This window comes from Leptidea sinapis, chromosome 18 (genome assembly GCF_905404315.1).
Source record: "Leptidea sinapis chromosome 18, ilLepSina1.1, whole genome shotgun sequence".
NCBI classification, from domain to species: domain Eukaryota; kingdom Metazoa; phylum Arthropoda; class Insecta; order Lepidoptera; family Pieridae; genus Leptidea; species Leptidea sinapis.
Genome location: NC_066282.1, coordinates 8,196,993 through 8,216,417, shown reverse-complemented (window position 1 = coordinate 8,216,417; position 19,425 = coordinate 8,196,993). Strand labels below are relative to the sequence as shown.

The 19,425-nt window shown below is 34.8% G+C and overlaps 1 protein-coding gene across 2 annotated transcripts in view; it reads left to right on the top strand.

The window, feature by feature from the left end:
- The window catches only part of LOC126969429 (facilitated trehalose transporter Tret1-like), a 44,122-nt gene extending 25,334 nt beyond the window's left edge, over positions 1 to 18,788 (top strand). For both annotated transcript variants that reach the window (XM_050814838.1, XM_050814839.1), the window contains exons 5-9: positions 480 to 563; positions 1,632 to 1,904; positions 9,035 to 9,155; positions 11,234 to 11,368; positions 16,034 to 18,788. In XM_050814838.1, coding sequence (XP_050670795.1) covers positions 480 to 563; positions 1,632 to 1,904; positions 9,035 to 9,155; positions 11,234 to 11,368; positions 16,034 to 16,578 — 1,158 coding nt within the window. In that variant the 3' untranslated portion in view covers positions 16,579 to 18,788. The remainder of the gene's footprint in view (positions 1 to 479; positions 564 to 1,631; positions 1,905 to 9,034; positions 9,156 to 11,233; positions 11,369 to 16,033) is intronic.
- The last annotated feature ends 637 nt before the right edge of the window (positions 18,789 to 19,425 follow it).

Genomic DNA, 19,425 nt, shown 5'->3' with positions numbered 1-19,425 from the left:
CATAGCGTAATATAGGTACATCTTTTTTTCTTATACAAGTATTATATAGAATATGTTAATAATTACATAGGTATTACATTTATTATGTTCAAAGAGAATTTAAACACAACGTTCAATTATGTTTATAGTAACAGTTAGGGAAACACATTAAGCCAGTTTTTAGTAATTTTTGATCTGATAGAATTTGTGGATGAATTAAACAGGTCAAAATCAGGAAAGCCTTTAAGATTATTTATGCAATATATATGTTGTGTATGTAGTTACACAGGTACACATGCATGTGGGAATTTTTTTAGACGGGGAAAAACCGCGACACTATTACTGTAACCGTAACCAATAACACTTCATTTAGTACTTATTCTTGCATAATATTTCCTGACGATTCAAAAAATACACACAAATAATTGTCAAGTTTTCACTTCTCTTTGCACTCCCGGAGTGCAACTGTTTTGTTTTTAAATATCTTATACACTTTTCAGATAATAGCGGCAACGGCAAAAAAGGCATGGCTCCTCTTTATCATGAAATTCCTGTGGGGCTTCAGCACTGGAATGGTGTCAACTGTGAGTAGATATTTTATTAGATATATACTTACGTTAGCCGACTACATAAAATAAAAGCTGGTTGCAATAAAACGGCAACACTCTTGTCATATCATCGATGTAGCGTATTGGTATTGTTTTTTTATGATAATAAGGGACGAGACGAGCAGGACGTTCGGCTGATGGTAATTGGTACACCCTGCCCATTACAATGTAGTGCCGCTCTGGATTCTTGAAACACCCAAAAACTCTGAGCGCTGCAATTGCGCATTGTCCTTGAGACATAAGATGTTAAGTCTCATTTCCGCAGTACTTCCAATAGCTACGGCGCCCTTCAGACCGAAACACAATAATGATTCACGGCAGAAATAGGCGCCGTTGTGTTAGCCTTTCGTCGTTTTAAATTTGCACTTTCAAACATCAATACAGACAGACATACAAGACCAGTTTTTAAACATAATGACATGATTGTTAACATTATGAATGTCACAGTTTCTAGAAAATTCCTCAATGTGCTTATGATCGTACAGAATATTATCAAAAATGTATTGAGAAGCAACAGTCTAAATATTTTTATTTCTTTAAATTTTTCTCTTAATGATTCTTTAGGACCTAGTTTATAAATCGCGCGAATAGCCCTCTTCTGCAGCACAAAAATGGTATTAATATCAGCCGCACTGCCCCATAACAATATTGTTCCGATCTGATGTTGATTATAATTCAAATTGAAATATTTTTGTTCAAAGTAGGATATGATATCACTTATTGAAAGTCAAAAACTACGACCCATTAGAAAAAGTATGCCTCAGACCTGAGAGGAACGGGCGCTGTTATTGTAGCCGGCATCCTGTGCAAAGGAGCCTCCCACTGGTAAATTGTCCTATTTCATATAAAAACTCATAAGTAGCACACCAGGTTCTAGAAATGTTAAATGGGTCTAGTAAAACATTGCTTATAGAAATGTATAATACCGTAAGCCACGTCATAGCCATTCATTAATTCCGCGGAATTCAGTTCATTTCTTAGTTTTGAAGAAACGAATTTTCGCGAACATTCGACGCAATAATATGAGAACGTTTTTTCCCACAGATAGTCACAATATACATAGCGGAAATAGCTGATAAGGAAATACGCGGACGTCTTGTAGTTAGCACCAGATTTATGTTCAACTTTGGCAGCCTCGTCGTCATGTGCATTGGCTCGTTCCTTTCTTATGCTGCTTTGAACTACTGTCTGCTCAGCATGCCGATCCTCTACTTCAGCTTTTGCATTTGGATCCCAGAATCCCCGTATTATTATCTGAAGGAAGGAAAAGTGGAGTGCGCTCGAAAGGAATTGATAAGATTGAGAGGCAGTACTGATGTAAGTAATTATTATAGCAACATTTCTACAATATTATGATTGAGAATTTAAATGTTTCAATAGATGCCTAAAATTATATATATATTATATAATTAATAACGAAATTTATTAATAAAAAATAAAACAAGAACAACCATTTTCACCTCTTTAAGTTAAGATCGGCCAACCCGTCAATTTTTTCATATATATTCGCTCGCACTATGACGTGTCATGTGCATTGTGTCTATCGGTTTCCATAGAAGCAGGTAATGTAAACTTCAAGAAACAGTTCAGTTAATTCAGTATAATCCTCGGGATAACTGCTAATCTCTGATAAATTTTACTTGAACTTTGGCCGTTTATGTTTTTATTTTTATTTTTATGGAATAGCAGGACAAACAAGCGATCGACGAAAAGTGATCACCGCCGCCCACAATCTCTTGCAACACCAGAGGAATCACAGGAGCGTTGCCGGTCTTTAAAGAAGGTGTACGCGCTTTTTTTGAAGGTACCCATGTCGTATCGTCCCGGAAACACAGCACAAGGAAGCTCATTCCACACCTTTATAGTACGTTGAAGAAAGCTCCTTGAAAACTGCACTGTGGAGGACCGCCACACATCCAGATGGTGAGGATTATATCCTAACTTGTGGCGTGTCGTGCGAAGGTGGACTTCGGCGGCATAAATAATAATGTACTCAAAAATTTTAAAAGTAAGAAAATATTACGATAGAAAGCTCGCGTATGTAATGGAGGTTCTATATGATAAACATTTATTTCACAAATTTGTAAAGATGGATACCTAGAGGGGCACCAGCTGATCAGCGACTGCCAGTAAGGTTTCCGTCAGGGTCGCTCAGCTGGTGATCTTCTTGCATACCTCACCCATAAATGGGCGCAAGCGGTTGAGTCGAAGGGAGACGCGTTGGCGGTGAGTTTGGACATAGCGAAAGCCTTCGATCGGGTGTGGCATAAAGCGCTTATAGCGAAACTGCCATCCTATGGGCTTCCCGAGAAGTTGTGCAAATGGGTCACTAGCTTTTTGGCTGATCGGAGCATCAAGGTTGTTATCAACGGTGCATGCTCCGACTTAAAACCCATAAACGCTGGTGTCCCGCAAGGCTGCGAGCTATCCCCTACGCTGTTTCTTCTGCATATCAATGATATGCTGCAAATCAGCAACATTCATTGCTATGCAGACGACAGCACAGGGTATGCTTCCTACACCGGCCGTGCCAACATGTTCCGGGATAGCGTCGACGAGAACCGGAACAAAGTTGTGTCTGAAATCGAGACTATGCTTTGCAAAGTTTCGGAATGGGGCCAACATAATTTAGCCCAATTCAACCCCAAGAAGACACAAGTTTGTGCGTTCACCACAAAAAAGTCTCCCTTTGTCGTATCCCCTCGATTCGAGATCACTCCTCTAACTACCACAGCCTGTATTGGCATACTTGGCGTCGATATATCGAGCGACGTTCAGTTCCGTGGTCACTTGGAAGAGAAGGCCAAACTGGCATCTAAAAAGCTTGGTGTACTCAGTAAGGCGAGACAGTACTTCACTAAAAGCCACCGCCTGCAACTTTATAAGGCGCAAATTCGGCCACACATGGAGTACTGTTCTCACCTCTGAGCGGGTGCTCCCCAGTACCAGCTTCTTCCATTTGACCGCATACAACGAAGAGCGGCTCGAATCATCGACGATCAAGTCATCTCCGATCGGCTTGATTCTCTAGCATTGCGTAGAGATGTGGGTTCTCTCTGCATCTTCTACCGCATTTATCACGGGGAGTGCTCAGAGGAGCTGTTCGGGTTGATTCCAGCGGCCGAATTCCACCATCGGACATTAACTCGGTTCTGGATTTCAAAAATGATCACAAAATCGTTCTCTGTACCCTCGAGAACCTCGGATACGATATCCATATTGCTGAAATCATAATTTTGTGCGTCGGCCATCTTGGATTTCAAAAATGATCACAAAATCGTTCTCTGCACCTTCGAGAACCTCGGATACGATACCCATAATTTTGTAATCATAATTTTGCGCGGCGGCCATCTTGGATTTCAAAAATGATCCCAAAATCGTTCTCTGCACCCTCGAGAACCTCGGACACGATATCCATATTACTGAAATCATAATTTTGCGCGGCGGCCATCTTTGATTTCAAAAATGATCACAGAATCGTTCTCTGCACCCTCGAGAACCTCGGATACGATACCCATATTGTTGTTATCATAATTTTGCGCGGCGGCCATCTTGGATTTCAAAAATGATCCCAAAATCGTTATCTGCACCCTCGAGAACCTCGGACACGATATCCATATGGATGAAATCATAATTTTGTGCGGCGGTCATCTTGGATTTATCTAACTTCCCTAAAGTACATATATATACAAAAATCCCGCGTGGCATAATATTCAAAATAATATTACGTAAATTTTATTTTTGTACTTTCCGACTTACATTTACCTATATATTTCAACAAATACGCTGTCGCATCATCATTATTTTTTTACTATGATCCCGCTTTGTACTTGTTTGCTAAAATCTTACGTAATGTGAGCCCGAGAGACACGAACACAGTACCTTCCTTGACAGTGGTCACGGGCGTACTGCTGGTTTGAGCGAGCATGCAACCAAGGCGTCGCGTTTGGTTTATTACGAAAAAAATTAATAGAAAATAATTCACAAAGCGTATTGATAAATCCCACGATAAAAACTTATTAATACTAATAAACTATCGAATAAAATAAGTTTTGTGTTTATAGCTATCATAGTTTTATGATAATATATACAATTCAAATAAAAAAGACTATTTTTCAAAAAATAAATCTATCGAGATTTTTTTTCGTAATCGTGTTTTCGAAACAGCGATAATTTAGATAAAGAAATGAAGATAAACATGTCAAAAAATTGGAACCGTAGTATTTGTAGAAGTAGTAAGTGTAGAATTTTAAGTAGATTTTTAAAAATGTTACTTTTTAGGACTATAGCACCATAATTTATAAATGGGATACATTTCGCACTAAATCTTCGTAATTAGGCAGTGCAAAATTGCACTGTTATTTCTAATATAGACTAATAAAAGCTTTCGCGGCTATTTACTATTTTTTAAGTCACTTGCAAGATATTATATATTCCTCTCTCACACGCGGGAATGTTATAGAATAAAACAATCTTATACTCTATGATAATGTTATGTTAATTTATTCTTATACCTTCACTTTCTATTAAACATTTTTATGAATATTAAATATTAGGCTGAAGGCCGATTCTTACTTTACTGCATTCATTGATCTCTCTATTCGATTGTCTTCTTATTCGTGTCAATATTCTAAAATGAATCATTTATTATTCTTTATCTTTACGGGCAACCTTAATAATTCCTCAAAATCCGATTCATAAGCCGAGTCCGAGCAGAGTCAAAGTATAGCAACGTTTTAAATCCGTGTATCAATAGCCAGAGTCAAAAACTAAATATGAGCGAGTACACAGTAATAGTCTAAGATCCGACTGCGGGATTAGTGCGCTCATCGGTTATTTGCTAAAAACTAAGTTTTTATGTATATTTATAATTAGGAGAATATATATCTACCAAGTTGCCTATCAAAATTTGGCCGCTAGTATTTTTAATTAAATTATTTTTAATTGATTATTGGGAAAAAATTTCGTTCACTTGTTTTTTAAATAAAATATCGTCTACATCACGGCAATTTACATAATGATTTTAAAAAATCATGGTTGCCATTGCGCACCTGGCCGCACCTCTTCGCAGCCAGGTGTAAACAAGTATGATTTCGATACATTTATACGTTCATAACGTATATTTATTAATTATATATCAAATTGAAGCTAATTTTTTTATTAATTATCTTATATGGTTACTTAATTAAATCTGGCCGCAAATAAGGGTTGCTGGCTGTTAAAGATAATAAATATTAAAGGTAGAGTTAAAGAGAGTTAGCGCGTGACATCATATGTCAGACGAGGATAGCGAATGCCGGCTGTGCAACGGTTTTAAGCCATTGCGCATGCGTCGAATGTTAGTGTTCTCAACCACCGGAGAGTAACAGAGATTAAATAAAATAATAAGTAAATACTGTCTATAAAAAATCTTTAAAAAATAAAACCAAGGTTACTTATGTAAAAGAAAATTTTAGTGTGAAAGTACTGCTGAAATCATAATTTTGTGTGGCGGCCAATTTGGATTTCAAAAATGATCACACAATCGTTCTCTGCACCCTCGAGAACCTCGGACACGATATCCATATTGCTGAATTCATAATTTTGTTTGGCGGCCATCTTGGATTTATCTAATTTCCCTAAAGTACATACATACAAAAATCCCGCGTGGCATAATATTCAAATTAATATTACGTAAATTTTATTTTAGTACTTTCCGACTTCCGTTTACCTATATATTTCAACAAATACGCTGTCACAAAAAAATAATGATGATGCCATCATTATTTTTTTACTATGATTCCCGCTTTGTACTTGTTTGCTAAAATCTTACGTAATATGAGCCCGAGAGACACGAACACAGTACCTTCCTTGACAGTGGTCACGGGCGTACTGCTGGCATGAGCGAGCATGCAACCAAGGCGTCGCGTTTGGTTTATTACGAAAAAAATTAATATAAAATAATTCACAAAGCGTATTGATAAACCCCACAGTGAAAACTTATAAATACTAATAAACTATCGAATAAAATAAGTTTTGTGTTTATAGCTATCATAGTTTTATGATAATATAAACAATTCAAATAAAAAATACTATTTTTCAAAAAATAAATCTATCGAGATTTTTTTTCGTAATCGTGTTTTCGAAACAGCGATAATTTAGATAAAGAAATGAAGATAAACATGTCAAAAAATTGGAACCGTAGTATTTGTAGAAGTAGTAAGTGTAGAATTTTAAGTAGATTTTTAAAAATGTTACTTTTTAGGACTATAGCACCTTAATTTATAAATGGGATACATTTCGCACTAAATCTTCGTAATTAGGCAGTGCAAAATTGCACTGTTATTTCTAATATAGACTAATAAAAGCTTTCGCGGCTATTTACTATTTTTTAAGTCACTTGCAAGATATTATATATTCCTCTCTCACACGCGGGAATGTGATAGAATAAAACAATCTTATACTCTATGATAATGTTATGTTAATTTATTCTTATACCTTCACTTTCTATTAAACATTTTTATGAATATTAAATATTAGGCTGAAGGCCGATTCTTACTTTACTGCATTCATTGATCTCTCTATTCGATTGTCTTCTTATTCGTGTCAATATTCTAAAATGAATCATTTATTATTCTTTATCTTTACGGGCAACCTTAATAATTCCTCAAAATCCGATTCACAAGCCGAGTCCGAGCAGAGTCAAAGTATAGCAACGTTTTAAATCCGTGTATCAATAGCCAGAGTCAAAAACTAAATATGAGCGAGTACACAGTAATAGTCTAAGATCCGACTGCGGGATTAGTGCGCTCATCGGTTATTTGCTAAAAACTAAGTTTTTATGTATATTTATAATTAGGAGAATATATATCTACCAAGTTGCCTATCAAAATTTGGCCGCTAGTATTTTTAATTAAATTATTTTTAATTGATTATTGGGAAAAAATTTCGTTCACTTGTTTTTTAAATAAAATATCGTCTACATCACGGCAATTTACATAATGATTTTAAAAAATCATGGTTGCCATTGCGCACCTGGCCGCACCTCTTCGCAGCCAGGTGTAAACAAGTATGATTTCGATACATTTATACGTTCATAACGTATATTTATTAATTATATATCAAATTGAAGCTAATTTTTTTATTAATTATCTTATATGGTTACTTAATTAAATCTGGCCGCAAATAAGGGTTGCTGGCTGTTAAAGATAATAAATATTAAAGGTAGAGTTAAAGAGAGTTAGCGCGTGACATCATATGTCAGACGAGGATAGCGAATGCCGGCTGTGCAACGGTTTTAAGCCATTGCGCATGCGTCGAATGTTAGTGTTCTCAACCACCGGAGAGTAACAGAGATTAAATAAAATAATAAGTAAATACTGTCTATAAAAAATCTTTAAAAAATAAAACCAAGGTTACTTATGTAAAAGAAAATTTTAGTGTGAAAGTACTGCTGAAATCATAATTTTGTGTGGCGGCCATCTTGGATTTCAAAAATGATCACACAATCGTTCTCTGCACCCTCGAGAACCTCGGACACGATATCCATATTGCTGAATTCATAATTTTGTTTGGCGGCCATCTTGGATTTATCTAATTTCCCTAAAGTACATACATACAAAAATCCCGCGTGGCATAATATTCAAATTAATATTACGTAAATTTTATTTTAGTACTTTCCGACTTCCGTTTACCTATATATTTCAACAAATACGCTGTCACAAAAAAATAATGATGATGCCATCATTATTTTTTTACTATGATTCCCGCTTTGTACTTGTTTGCTAAAATCTTACGTAATATGAGCCCGAGAGACACAAACACGGTACTTTCCTTGACAGTGGTCACGGGCGTACTGCTGGCATGAGCGAGCATGCAACCAAGGCGTCGCGTTTGGTTTATTACGAAAAAAATTAATATAAAATAATTCACAAAGCGTATTGATAAATCACACAGTGAAAACTTATAAATACTAATAAACTATCGAATAAAATAAGTTTTGTGTTTATAGCTATCATAGTTTTATGATAATATAAACAATTCAAATAAAAAAGACTATTTTTCAAAAAATAAATCTATCGAGATTTTTTTTCGTAATCGTGTTTTCGAAACAGCGATAATTTAGATAAAGAAACGAAGATAAACATGTCAAAAAATTGGAACCGTAGTATTTGTAGAAGTATTTTAAGTAGATTTTTAAAAATGTTACTTATCAGGACTATAGCGCCTTAACAATGAGTTCTTATATACGGATAAAAACTCCTTGTTACAATATTCTCTGCCATGATCATAGTGCTTACAATAGTGTCGAAATATCATCAGGAACCCACTGCATGCCCAGATCATGAAGAATTCTGCGACTGTTTGTTTATATCCATTTTTTTCTATTTATACTATACATTTTTAAAACAAGTTAATATTTATTTTGAATTTTTAGAAAGTCCTCTTCTATATCCTTTTTTTTTCAGGGTCTAGAGGCAGATCTTGAACGATTGAGTGCACAAGTGAAGAAAGAAATGAGCCATGCTAGCTCATCTTGGGAATTGTTCAGGGGAAGGCAATACCGGAAGGCAATTATCATTGTTGTTGGTATGTACACCTGCAATTAAGAATAAGTAACCGTTTGTAACGTAAAAATAACGAATTTTTAAGAAATGCATAGTAATGAATGTTTTTTTATGACAGTAAGGGATGAGACGAGCAGGACGTTCAGCTGATGGAAATTGATACGCCCAGCCTATTACAATGCAGTACCGCTCAGAATTCTTGAAAACCCAAAAAATTCTGAGCGGCACTACAATTGCGTTCGCTTCTCGTGACATAAGATGTTAAGTATCATTTGCCCAGTGATTTCATTAGTTACGGCGCCTTTCAGACCGAAACACAATAGTTTATAACATTATTGATTCACGGCAGAATTTCTTAATGTCTGTAATCAAATTGCGAAGCGCTTACGTTCATTGCTGCATTGAAAAATTTAGTATATCTACACATATGTTATGTTTTTTTTTAAAGTGATAACCCTCACTTCTAGGATTAATACACAAATAAAATTTTTGAAAAACAAAATTTTATGAACACGGAGCGCCAGAGGTCGTGGGTTCGAATCCCGCATCGTTCATAAAATTTTATTTGTATATTTACACATATTTAACCAAATTGTTAGTAAGTGTGCTTAAAATTCACTAAAATTCATAAAATAAAAAAAAAATAACAGAAAAACAACCGAATTCAAAAACACTATTCCAAAACAATAGAAATAATATGCACAAAAAAGTATAAAAATAATTGCGTATTTTTAAACAATCTAATTAATTAATCTAACTCTAGTTACGATTATTGTAATTTTTGGAGTCGTTCTCTATTAGTGCTATAGATTAAAGAGTACGACTACATGATAGAGAGTACAATACTCTATTTTAGAGTACGGCTGGCAACCCTATATGTAGTACATAATATACGTAAAGTAATGCAACAGATAAAAAAAAAACGACTTTAAGAGATCATTAGATACATCTAAAATCTGGAATTCAATGAAGGTGTTTGTTATGTGAACATTTAATAAAGAAAACATCAAATTATATTTAAGAAATATAGAATTTTTTATTTTTTATTGTCAAAATAAACACAATTTCTGATGACATAACTGACGAGACGCCCCAAGCAGCGCCAATTGAAGACCATGATGGAGAGACTAGACATCGCTTCCCAAGCACCAATTGAGTGTTTTGTACTACCCTCCCCCCCACGATATCGCCACTTATCACACAGACTTGTAATCATGTCACTACAAAATTGTTTCTTTCATTCACAGTTGTAAGTTTATTTTATGGAATAGGAGGACAAACGAGCGTACGGGTCACCTGTTGTTAAGTGATCACCGCCGCCCACAATCTCTTGAAACACCAGAGGAATCACAGGGGCGTTGCCGGCCTTTAAGGAAGGTGTACGAGCTTTTTTTGAAGGTACCCATGTCGTATCGTCCCGGAAACACCGCACAAGGAAGTTCATTCCACAGCTTGGTAGTACGTGGAAGAAAGCTCCTTGAAAACAGCACTGTGGAGGACCGCCACACATCCAGATGGTGGGGATGATATCCTAACTTGTTGTAAGTTCTATTGCAATACGCAAGTATTCATCCCTACTCAGTGCTATTTCTTTATTTATTAAGGCTTACGAACTATATAATAGAAAAGTAAATGTAAATCTTGATATAAAAGAGTGGCAATGAGTTTCTTGCTACTTCTTCTCATTAGCTCAACCCTTTACGAAGTAGCGGTTGATTCAATAAGAAAAATATTTTTTTGACATTCATAAGTGTCATTTCCGTGACCTACATGAATAAAGTTATTTTGATTTGATTTGATACATAATTTAACATATATACGAGTAAGATAAATATTAATAAGTGTTAAATTAACATATCTAAATTAATGTTATCCACAACGTTACTAAACTAAAAAATTAATGCTAAAAACAAATTAGAAAAATAAAAATAATGAATATACTACTCATTACTTACTTACTAATACATATTTAAGCTATTGCCAATGACTAACAAACTTAAAAGATTTTGATTTGATTGAAATTTAAAAAAGGGGATAATTATCCTAGGTTTTAGCCATAGCCGTCAGTTTATCGGAAGTATCAAACTATTTTTTTTTTAGGTTTAAAGTTAACACAAATTATGACCGGGACACAGGCAGTGATCCAATATCTGGGAGTTATAATGCACGAAAGTAAAGCCGGCATACCATTATACTTGCTTCTCATTATATTTGGAGCTATTAAGTTCTCTGTTGGTAAGTAATAAATACAGGATTGCCGAGAAGTTGACGTCCAAAGCTAAAATTTGAAAGCCTCGCGGTGATGACTTGATGAGTATCCGAATCACCCCTATGTATGTTCTACGATTTTGCGTAGTTTAGGAGATAATATTTTTTATCCCCTTTTATCCGCTTTTTTCACCATATTGTAGTTTAGGACTTTTTTCTAATTTTTTTGATCACTTTTAGTTAATTTTATTGTTGATAATTATTACCTACAGTTGCAATAACCACATAAGAAACAATGAATAGCTTAGACAATGCGGAACTAGTTTAGAATTGAGTCGTAAGTTCAAGATAAATTCATGAAAATGTTCAAGGTATCAAAAAATAAAATAAAATAGGGAGCCTATGGCTTCTAACTATTTTTAAAAACTTCCCAGAACATTGGCCAATAAAATGAGCCAAACTCAAATTTTAGCTTTGGACGTCAACTTCTCGGCCACCGGAATATCTTTATATTTTTTTAATTTAAAATTATTCAAAAGCATCTTTTGTAAAAGAAATATTTTTTTAGAAATAATTAGTACTAGTTGCATGATTCAACATTTGATACAGAAAAAATTCTCCAATTTGTTCAAATAATTGCCATTTTTTTTCAATGTATATTTATCCTTAAGAGATAGACATATGCCCTCGCGGACTGTTCTGTAGATCTATATAAGATACACATTTCCACCATACATTATTTTGTTATATCTCAAAGGGTTTTGACAGCGTTTTCGATCAAACCTCCCAGACGTCTTATTTTTTCACGGTACCTCCAACAAATATCGTTAATGTACATAAAATAATACAAAAACTTAACAAATTTATATAATAAAACCTTCCTCGAGAACCACTTACCACGGTATCCGTTGGTGAAACCAGTATGAAAATCGGTGCAGTAGTTTTTGAGTTTATCGTGAACAGACAGACACGGTAGAGGATTTTGTTTTATAATATGAAGTGATATAGATAATAGTTAAACGGGTCACATCAAAATAAAAACACGTTGATTACATCTGTGGATACAATGTAGTTTAGCTCACTAAAAGCTGGTGGTTCGTCGTGACATGTGATCCACTGAATTACTTTGATTTATGCTGTTTTCAAAAAAGCTCCATCTGTTATCGCTCTGTATAACTAATAAGACAAGTGCTAACCAGTGCTACAATCACTACGATTACCAAGCATAAATAACATAATGCATAGAGCAACTAAGTAATGTAACAAAATGATAGTAGATAGCGCAGATTAAAAATGGTCTCAAATATCTGTCGTAGTGGAATGAAAAATTCAAAACTATATATGATTGATTGCACTGTTAATTTTTCATATATTTTTGGAAAATTTTAAAACAATTTTACAAAATAATTTTCTATCGTTCGTCAATAGTATAATACATTATTAAATTTCATTAAGAAATTATGAAACTTATGGCATTCCGATATAGCATTGTATCACTTTGGAGAAAAAATCATATAGATATTATAATATATATCCATTGTCCTGATGTTTGTTTCCAGTGAACTCCTTAACTTATGAATGGATTTATGGAGTGTAGTTTAGTCCAACTTAGAGAGATAGGATAGTTTTTATGTCGATTTGGGACCCGTAATTATTTTTTCACTTCTCCAGCACGAAAAGGGCGCTATTCCTACGTGAAAACTCGCAGCAAAAACGGCTGCGAGCGTGAGGCGAAGTGATTTAAATTTCGAACCCCACGTGACCATACATCCGGGAATCACTCCGCGTTAAAAAAATAAACAATGCGATCCGGTGCGTTCCGAAACTCATTTTAGCCTAGCGTATTATCTTATTGTCACGAAAATTTATTATCTTAATTGTTTCTCTTACTATAACCTATAACACTTTTCTCGCTTGAAAGCGTGAAAAGTTGTATGTTTCACACGAGAGCAAATTTTGTTTTGTTTCGTGCCTTTAAATGATTCACTACATCAGTAGTCTATATTAGAATCTCTCGCTACGCTCGTGGTTCAATTCTAGACTACTTCGCCAATTCGTGACTTAAAGTCGGCACTCGCAGCAAAAAATAACTTTGCTCGCTTGTTGAACAAATAACTACTATATCCGATATTTGTTTTGTATTTACATATTTTCAATATTGTTTTCAATGAGAGAATTTATTGACGCACGGTTTGACAGTTGAATGAATATAACAACAGGGAGCATATTTTACGAAATAATTCTTGATGTTATGAGATATTATTGACAAATTAATAAAAAACATTATTTTATTTATTATGTACAGAACAACGTTTGTTGGGTCAGCTAGTATAAGATAGAATTTATTTATATTTATTCTAATAATAATATGTACTATATATAGCGTTGCTCAATCTTATAGTACAAGGACAATATATATGCAAAACTAAATAGGATAAAAATGGCACAGGGTCCATGGAAGTAATAAGAAATAAATGGGCTATGGTCATTTAATCTATTTATGCAGAGCATATAATATCAAACTACGATAAATTCCACATCATAGTTTAAAGAGCTTTTTAAGTTAAAAGAGCGGTCGTTAGCAGATTTTTCATCCAATAACTTTGATCTCAAACGATATCGACGCTGCATATATTCCAATAACTTTAACACGTATTAAATCAATTAGAACTTATTTGAGCTATTGAGCGGGTAGGACCTACTACTACTCCGCAAAATTATTCGAAAGTTCTCAGTTGAATGACACACGAGGATCTATAATGATTTATACTAGCTGTTACCTGCTACTTCGTCTGCATATCACCATATTAGTTTTAGTGTTACCACATGAATATATATTATATACAAAATATATAAACGTATACATCATTAATTTCAGCCATAAGACGTCCACAACTGGATAAAAGCCTCCCCCGAAGATTGCCATGATGATCGGTCCTGCGCTGCCCTCATCCAACCTATTCCGGCGATCTTGACCAGATCGTCGGTCCATCGGAGGCCTACGAACACTTCGTCTTCCGGTGCGTGGTTGCCATTCGATGTCTTTACTGTCCAATCGGTGATCTGTCCGTCGAGCTATGTGCCTTGCCCACTGCCACTTCAGTTTCGCAACCATCTGGGCTATTACGGACTTTGGTTCTTCTACGGATCTCCTCATTTCTGATTCGATCTGCAGGAAACTCCCAGTATAGCCCTCTAAGTTCTCAGTTGAATGACGCACGAGGAACTAAAATGATTTGTACTAGCTGCTACCTGATACTTTGTCCGCATGGCTTGCCGCATGTTGGCTTTAATGTTGCCACATGAATTTATATATTATACAAAACAATCAAATTATTTCTCTTGGTAAGGCAGCAACTACCACGAAAATGTCTTTTTATTTTTGAGGTTAATTTATCAAAACATAAAATATATATGACACTCAGAAACAGAATTTTCGAAATTCTGTAGATTTAGAGATTTCCCCAACAATTTTACATACTCACAAACTTTACCTCCTTATAATAATATCACTATAGATTTATCCCATTAAAAGATTAATTCGATATTATTGCTATTGTCCACTCAATATCATAATAATCAATTTCTCACAGTCCCATCCTTACATGTTTATTGGTTTTTGCGTTATTGCCTCAAATAAAAGTCGTTTTCATAACACATAATATACCAAAATGTCTGTCATATACCATAATTTCACATAAAATACGTTACTCATGTTTGCGTATTCCTGTCATATATAACGGCATTTTTCATGGAGGATTCTTAATAAAAGTGTAAAAAGTTTTTCTTACCTTAGACTGGTGTCTGAGGTTTGCGTATAGTCTGTCACGTGGTATACATCATTCATTTCGGCCATAAGACGTCTACAGCTGTACAAAAGCCTACCCCAAAGATCGCCATGAAGATCGGTCTATCTAATTAAACCTACTTCGGCGATCTTGACCAGATCGTCGGTCCATCTTCTGGGGAGCCTACCAACACTACGTCTTCCGGTACGTAGTTGCCATTCCAGGACTTTACTACCCCAATGGCCATCTGTCCGTCGAGCTATGTACCCTGCCCACTGCCACTTCAGTTTTGCAACCATCTGGGCTATTACGGACTTTGGTTCTCCTACGAATCTCCTCATTTCTGATTCAATCTCGCAGGGAACTCCGAGCATAGCCAAGAGGGCTATGAGGAAGCTCATTGTCGCTCAGAGGGCATTGGAGAGTATTGCCTTCTGAGCGACAATGAGCTTCCTCATAAGGCCGATAGTTAGCGACCACGCCTGCGTTCTGTTATACCGAAAGGAAAATCTCCCTTTTTGAAAAGAAATGTTTATTTCACACAAATACAATTATCAAAGAAACAGTGGAAAATATACAGAGAATATAGATTTGGTAGAATTAGTACTTTAAATATAACACGTTCGGATTCGGATGGAAGACCGGCGATTGACTGACTAAGTACTGCTCTTGCTCCCGTTAGGTCGTGGTGTATATATAGTAATCAAAATATTGGCTCATCAATATTAAATGCTTAATCAGCCTTATGCCCTACATTCTAAGGGTATAACAGTTCCGTATGTCATCACGCACTGGTTAAAACCTTCGTCTTCAGACACTGGTATGGTACACTGGTACGAAAAGATTTTGAGGAGCTTCCCGAACATAATATACATAATAATGCGAATTTATTTCATGTTAACAGGTATAATGTCATCAATGCTAGCCGACAGAGTGGGACGCCGGCCTCTTCTGATATACTCCTTCTTTGGCAGCAGCGTATCTTTAGCCATCGTGGGAACATATTTCTTTCTTCTAGAAGTTCTTTCCATCAATAACACATCCCTTCAACCATACGGATTCATAACGTTTGCAGGCATCGTATCTTCGAGCGTCATATCAACGTTTGGTTTCAACTCTATCATAGGAGTAATACAAGGAGAGGTGTTCCCTATGAACGTCAAAGCTGTGGCAATTACATCATTAAACATCTATGGAGGTATTCTAGGATTCACCGTGACGAAGTTGTTTCAAAAAATTAAGGATGCCACAGGCTTGTGCGGAGTGTTTTGGTTTTTCTCCTCGGTTGCGCTGCTGGGGTCGATATTTTCGTTCTTTATCATTCCTGAAACAAAGGGGAAAAGTTTGAGGGAGATTCAAGTGATGCTGCAAGGAGATGTATACGATGCTACCGGGGAAGAACTTAGAGATATTAAACGCAAAGAAGTTGAAAGAAATGAAGAACGATGAATAGATCTGTAGGTAACAAGTATCGCACAAGAATTGCATTCACTATAACTTAGTACAACAAATATTAAATAAAGACTGAATATTATAATACAATTATTTTGAGCAAGTTTTACTCAATTTTAATAAAGCTGACGTAAAGACCATAGAAGTAGTTAAACATTTATGTAATTTTGAAAATAATTTTGTGGCGGAGAAACATTTAGTCGAGATTTGTTTTTATACATGTGAGGTTTTTTTTATTCTTTATTCGGAATAGCAAACAACTACTACTAATTATAGATGACAATAATATAAATAAATTTAACATAGCGATATAATGAACAATTATACGATATCAGCATCTTACTATGAAAAACATTTAGTAACACAAGTTAGTCGTTACAACTCTCTAGTATAATGTGATGTATTCGAGATATTCATTTCGGTATTCCTATACCTGCACAACACAATGTCTCCAAACGTTGGTGATATCAAGTAAATCGTATTATCAATGTATTATTGTTGGATATATTTAATTTTTTTAAACCTTTTTAGTTGTATTTCATTTATTTATTATAATTTATCGTCGTTTCTGCAAATGTACAATATTGCGGAAGATCCAACTTCGGAGTTAACTTTGTTTTTCTAGGCCAAACCAATATAACGTATCGTTTCATTTGTCTCACACACAGGCAATCATGTCTTCGTTTGATATAATTAATGTAGCCCCACAAAAATGTTTTTTGAGTACAAAACCTCCTCTACGCTGTTACCTCAATCGTTTTACCGCGAGTCTTCGGGCGTGGAGGCCAATACACATACACAAAATCAAATATATGCCAAGCATTAATACCACTAAAACCTTATTTTTTCTTAGTGGCTAATGCATATATAAACAAGGTTTCAGAATGTATTACAAAATAAAGTTTCAGAAATTATATTACACGATTACCTACTGTGTAAAGGCCGTTCCGGTTAGTTATTTATGACAATATACAAGTCATAACTAAACATTATGATTGTATACATTTTCGACTTGGAGAGATAAAGATACATTCTACTTTATTTTGAGATGAAAATCTTCGAATTATGGAGAGAAAATATGTGTATTGTAATAGATTGTTAGTAAGGAGTAATTATTTGACATAAGATGGTTAAGATTTAACTAAGATAGATAAACAATTTGTTATTTTAAAGTGATATCCTTACTTCTGGGTTAATTGTACAAAATAAATTTGTAACCAAAATTTATGACGGAACGCGAGAGGCGCGGCTTCAAGTCCCGCATCGTTCATAAATTTTGGTTACAAATTTAATTTGTATGTTTTATGAAATGAAATGAAATAAAATGATTTATTTGTATGAATCGTGGTAACATAGTTGTTAACAATTAATTGGTGTACAATACAATTCGCCAATATATCGGCATACAAATGTTTGATTGACAATATTGGAATTTTTATATTTATACGTCATTAATAAACATTACATAGCATTAATTAAATAATATAATATAAAATAAACATTAGTTTGTATGTATTATTTTTGGCTAAAGAATTCTTTTAAACTATAAAAGCATTTATCTATTAGCCATAATTTTAATTTTTTATGCATTAATGTTTTAGACATCTCTCTAATATTCTTTGGAAGGTGGTTAAGGACCCTAATACACATAACATTTGCGTTATTTTGATGAAGCGCTGTTATACAGTATGGCATCAGAAGGCGAGCTGGATCTCTTAATCCTAATATGGAATAGTCCTTTGCTGGTTTAAAAAGTTCACCATGTTTTTAATAGACCAGTAAGCGTCAACAGACGGTGCTTTTTGAATAATGGTCTACACGGTTCTAGAGGACTGACATTGCATAAAGCTCTTATACATTTTTTATGTGCCCGAAAAACATTTGAAATTATAGATTTGTGAAGGTTTTTGACTTATCGAGCTTCGACTGCCTTTATTATTAAGTTAAATACATTGTCATTAATAAATACTTAGGCCCTGTTTCACAATGTACAAGTAAAGTTAAGAATCGGGTACTTGGGACTTATATATCGAACTCATCTTTGCAATTCACAACGTACAAATAGTTGAAATAATAAATATATATTATTAGACAATTAATAAAAAATTCGCTATTTGTCCATTGTGAAATAGGCCCTAAGTTATTTAATGAAGTTCTACTGTAACAATTATTGTGCTCAACATTTTCATTAAAATAAAAAAAAAATATACATTGTTTTTTTTATGACATTGCCAGACCCATTCCTCTAAGACATTGCATCTTGTGCATCCTGTAACATCTGTGAGAGATCACCGGAGATACCATATACAAAATCTTATTCATTGATGACTAGAAAAAAAAAAATATGTAAATATTGCGCTGACCTCCACCACTGGACTGGCGGCTGTCAAAGTGCTTTTGTGCCTGTTTGATATTCGAAAATTTAGCGCTGTTGGCAATGTAGCGAGAGTCTGCGGTACTAAAACTAGTGATGACAACCTCAGCAACATCGATAGATTTACAGGGAAACTATTTGCGAAAAAAAAATTGTGTACTTTATTACGTTGATTCTTGAAGCATAAATAGCACGGAATGCGAATGAAATTACTTCAAAATGCAGCAATACTTCAGATTATTGTAAGTTCCTTTGCAGCCATTTATACGTCAAAATTAGTTCTCTGGACGCTCGCGAGTGGCGCTTCAAATAGGCACAAATTTGCTGTCAAACATAAGGAACAGCCTGTCCAGTGGTATTTATACAGAACAGTGGAATATTGTGACACTGAATAATATGTATTTACTGTAGTTATGTGTCAGACAAGGGTAGTTTGCGCTGATAAATCAAGATTTTCTGTGCAGGATAGT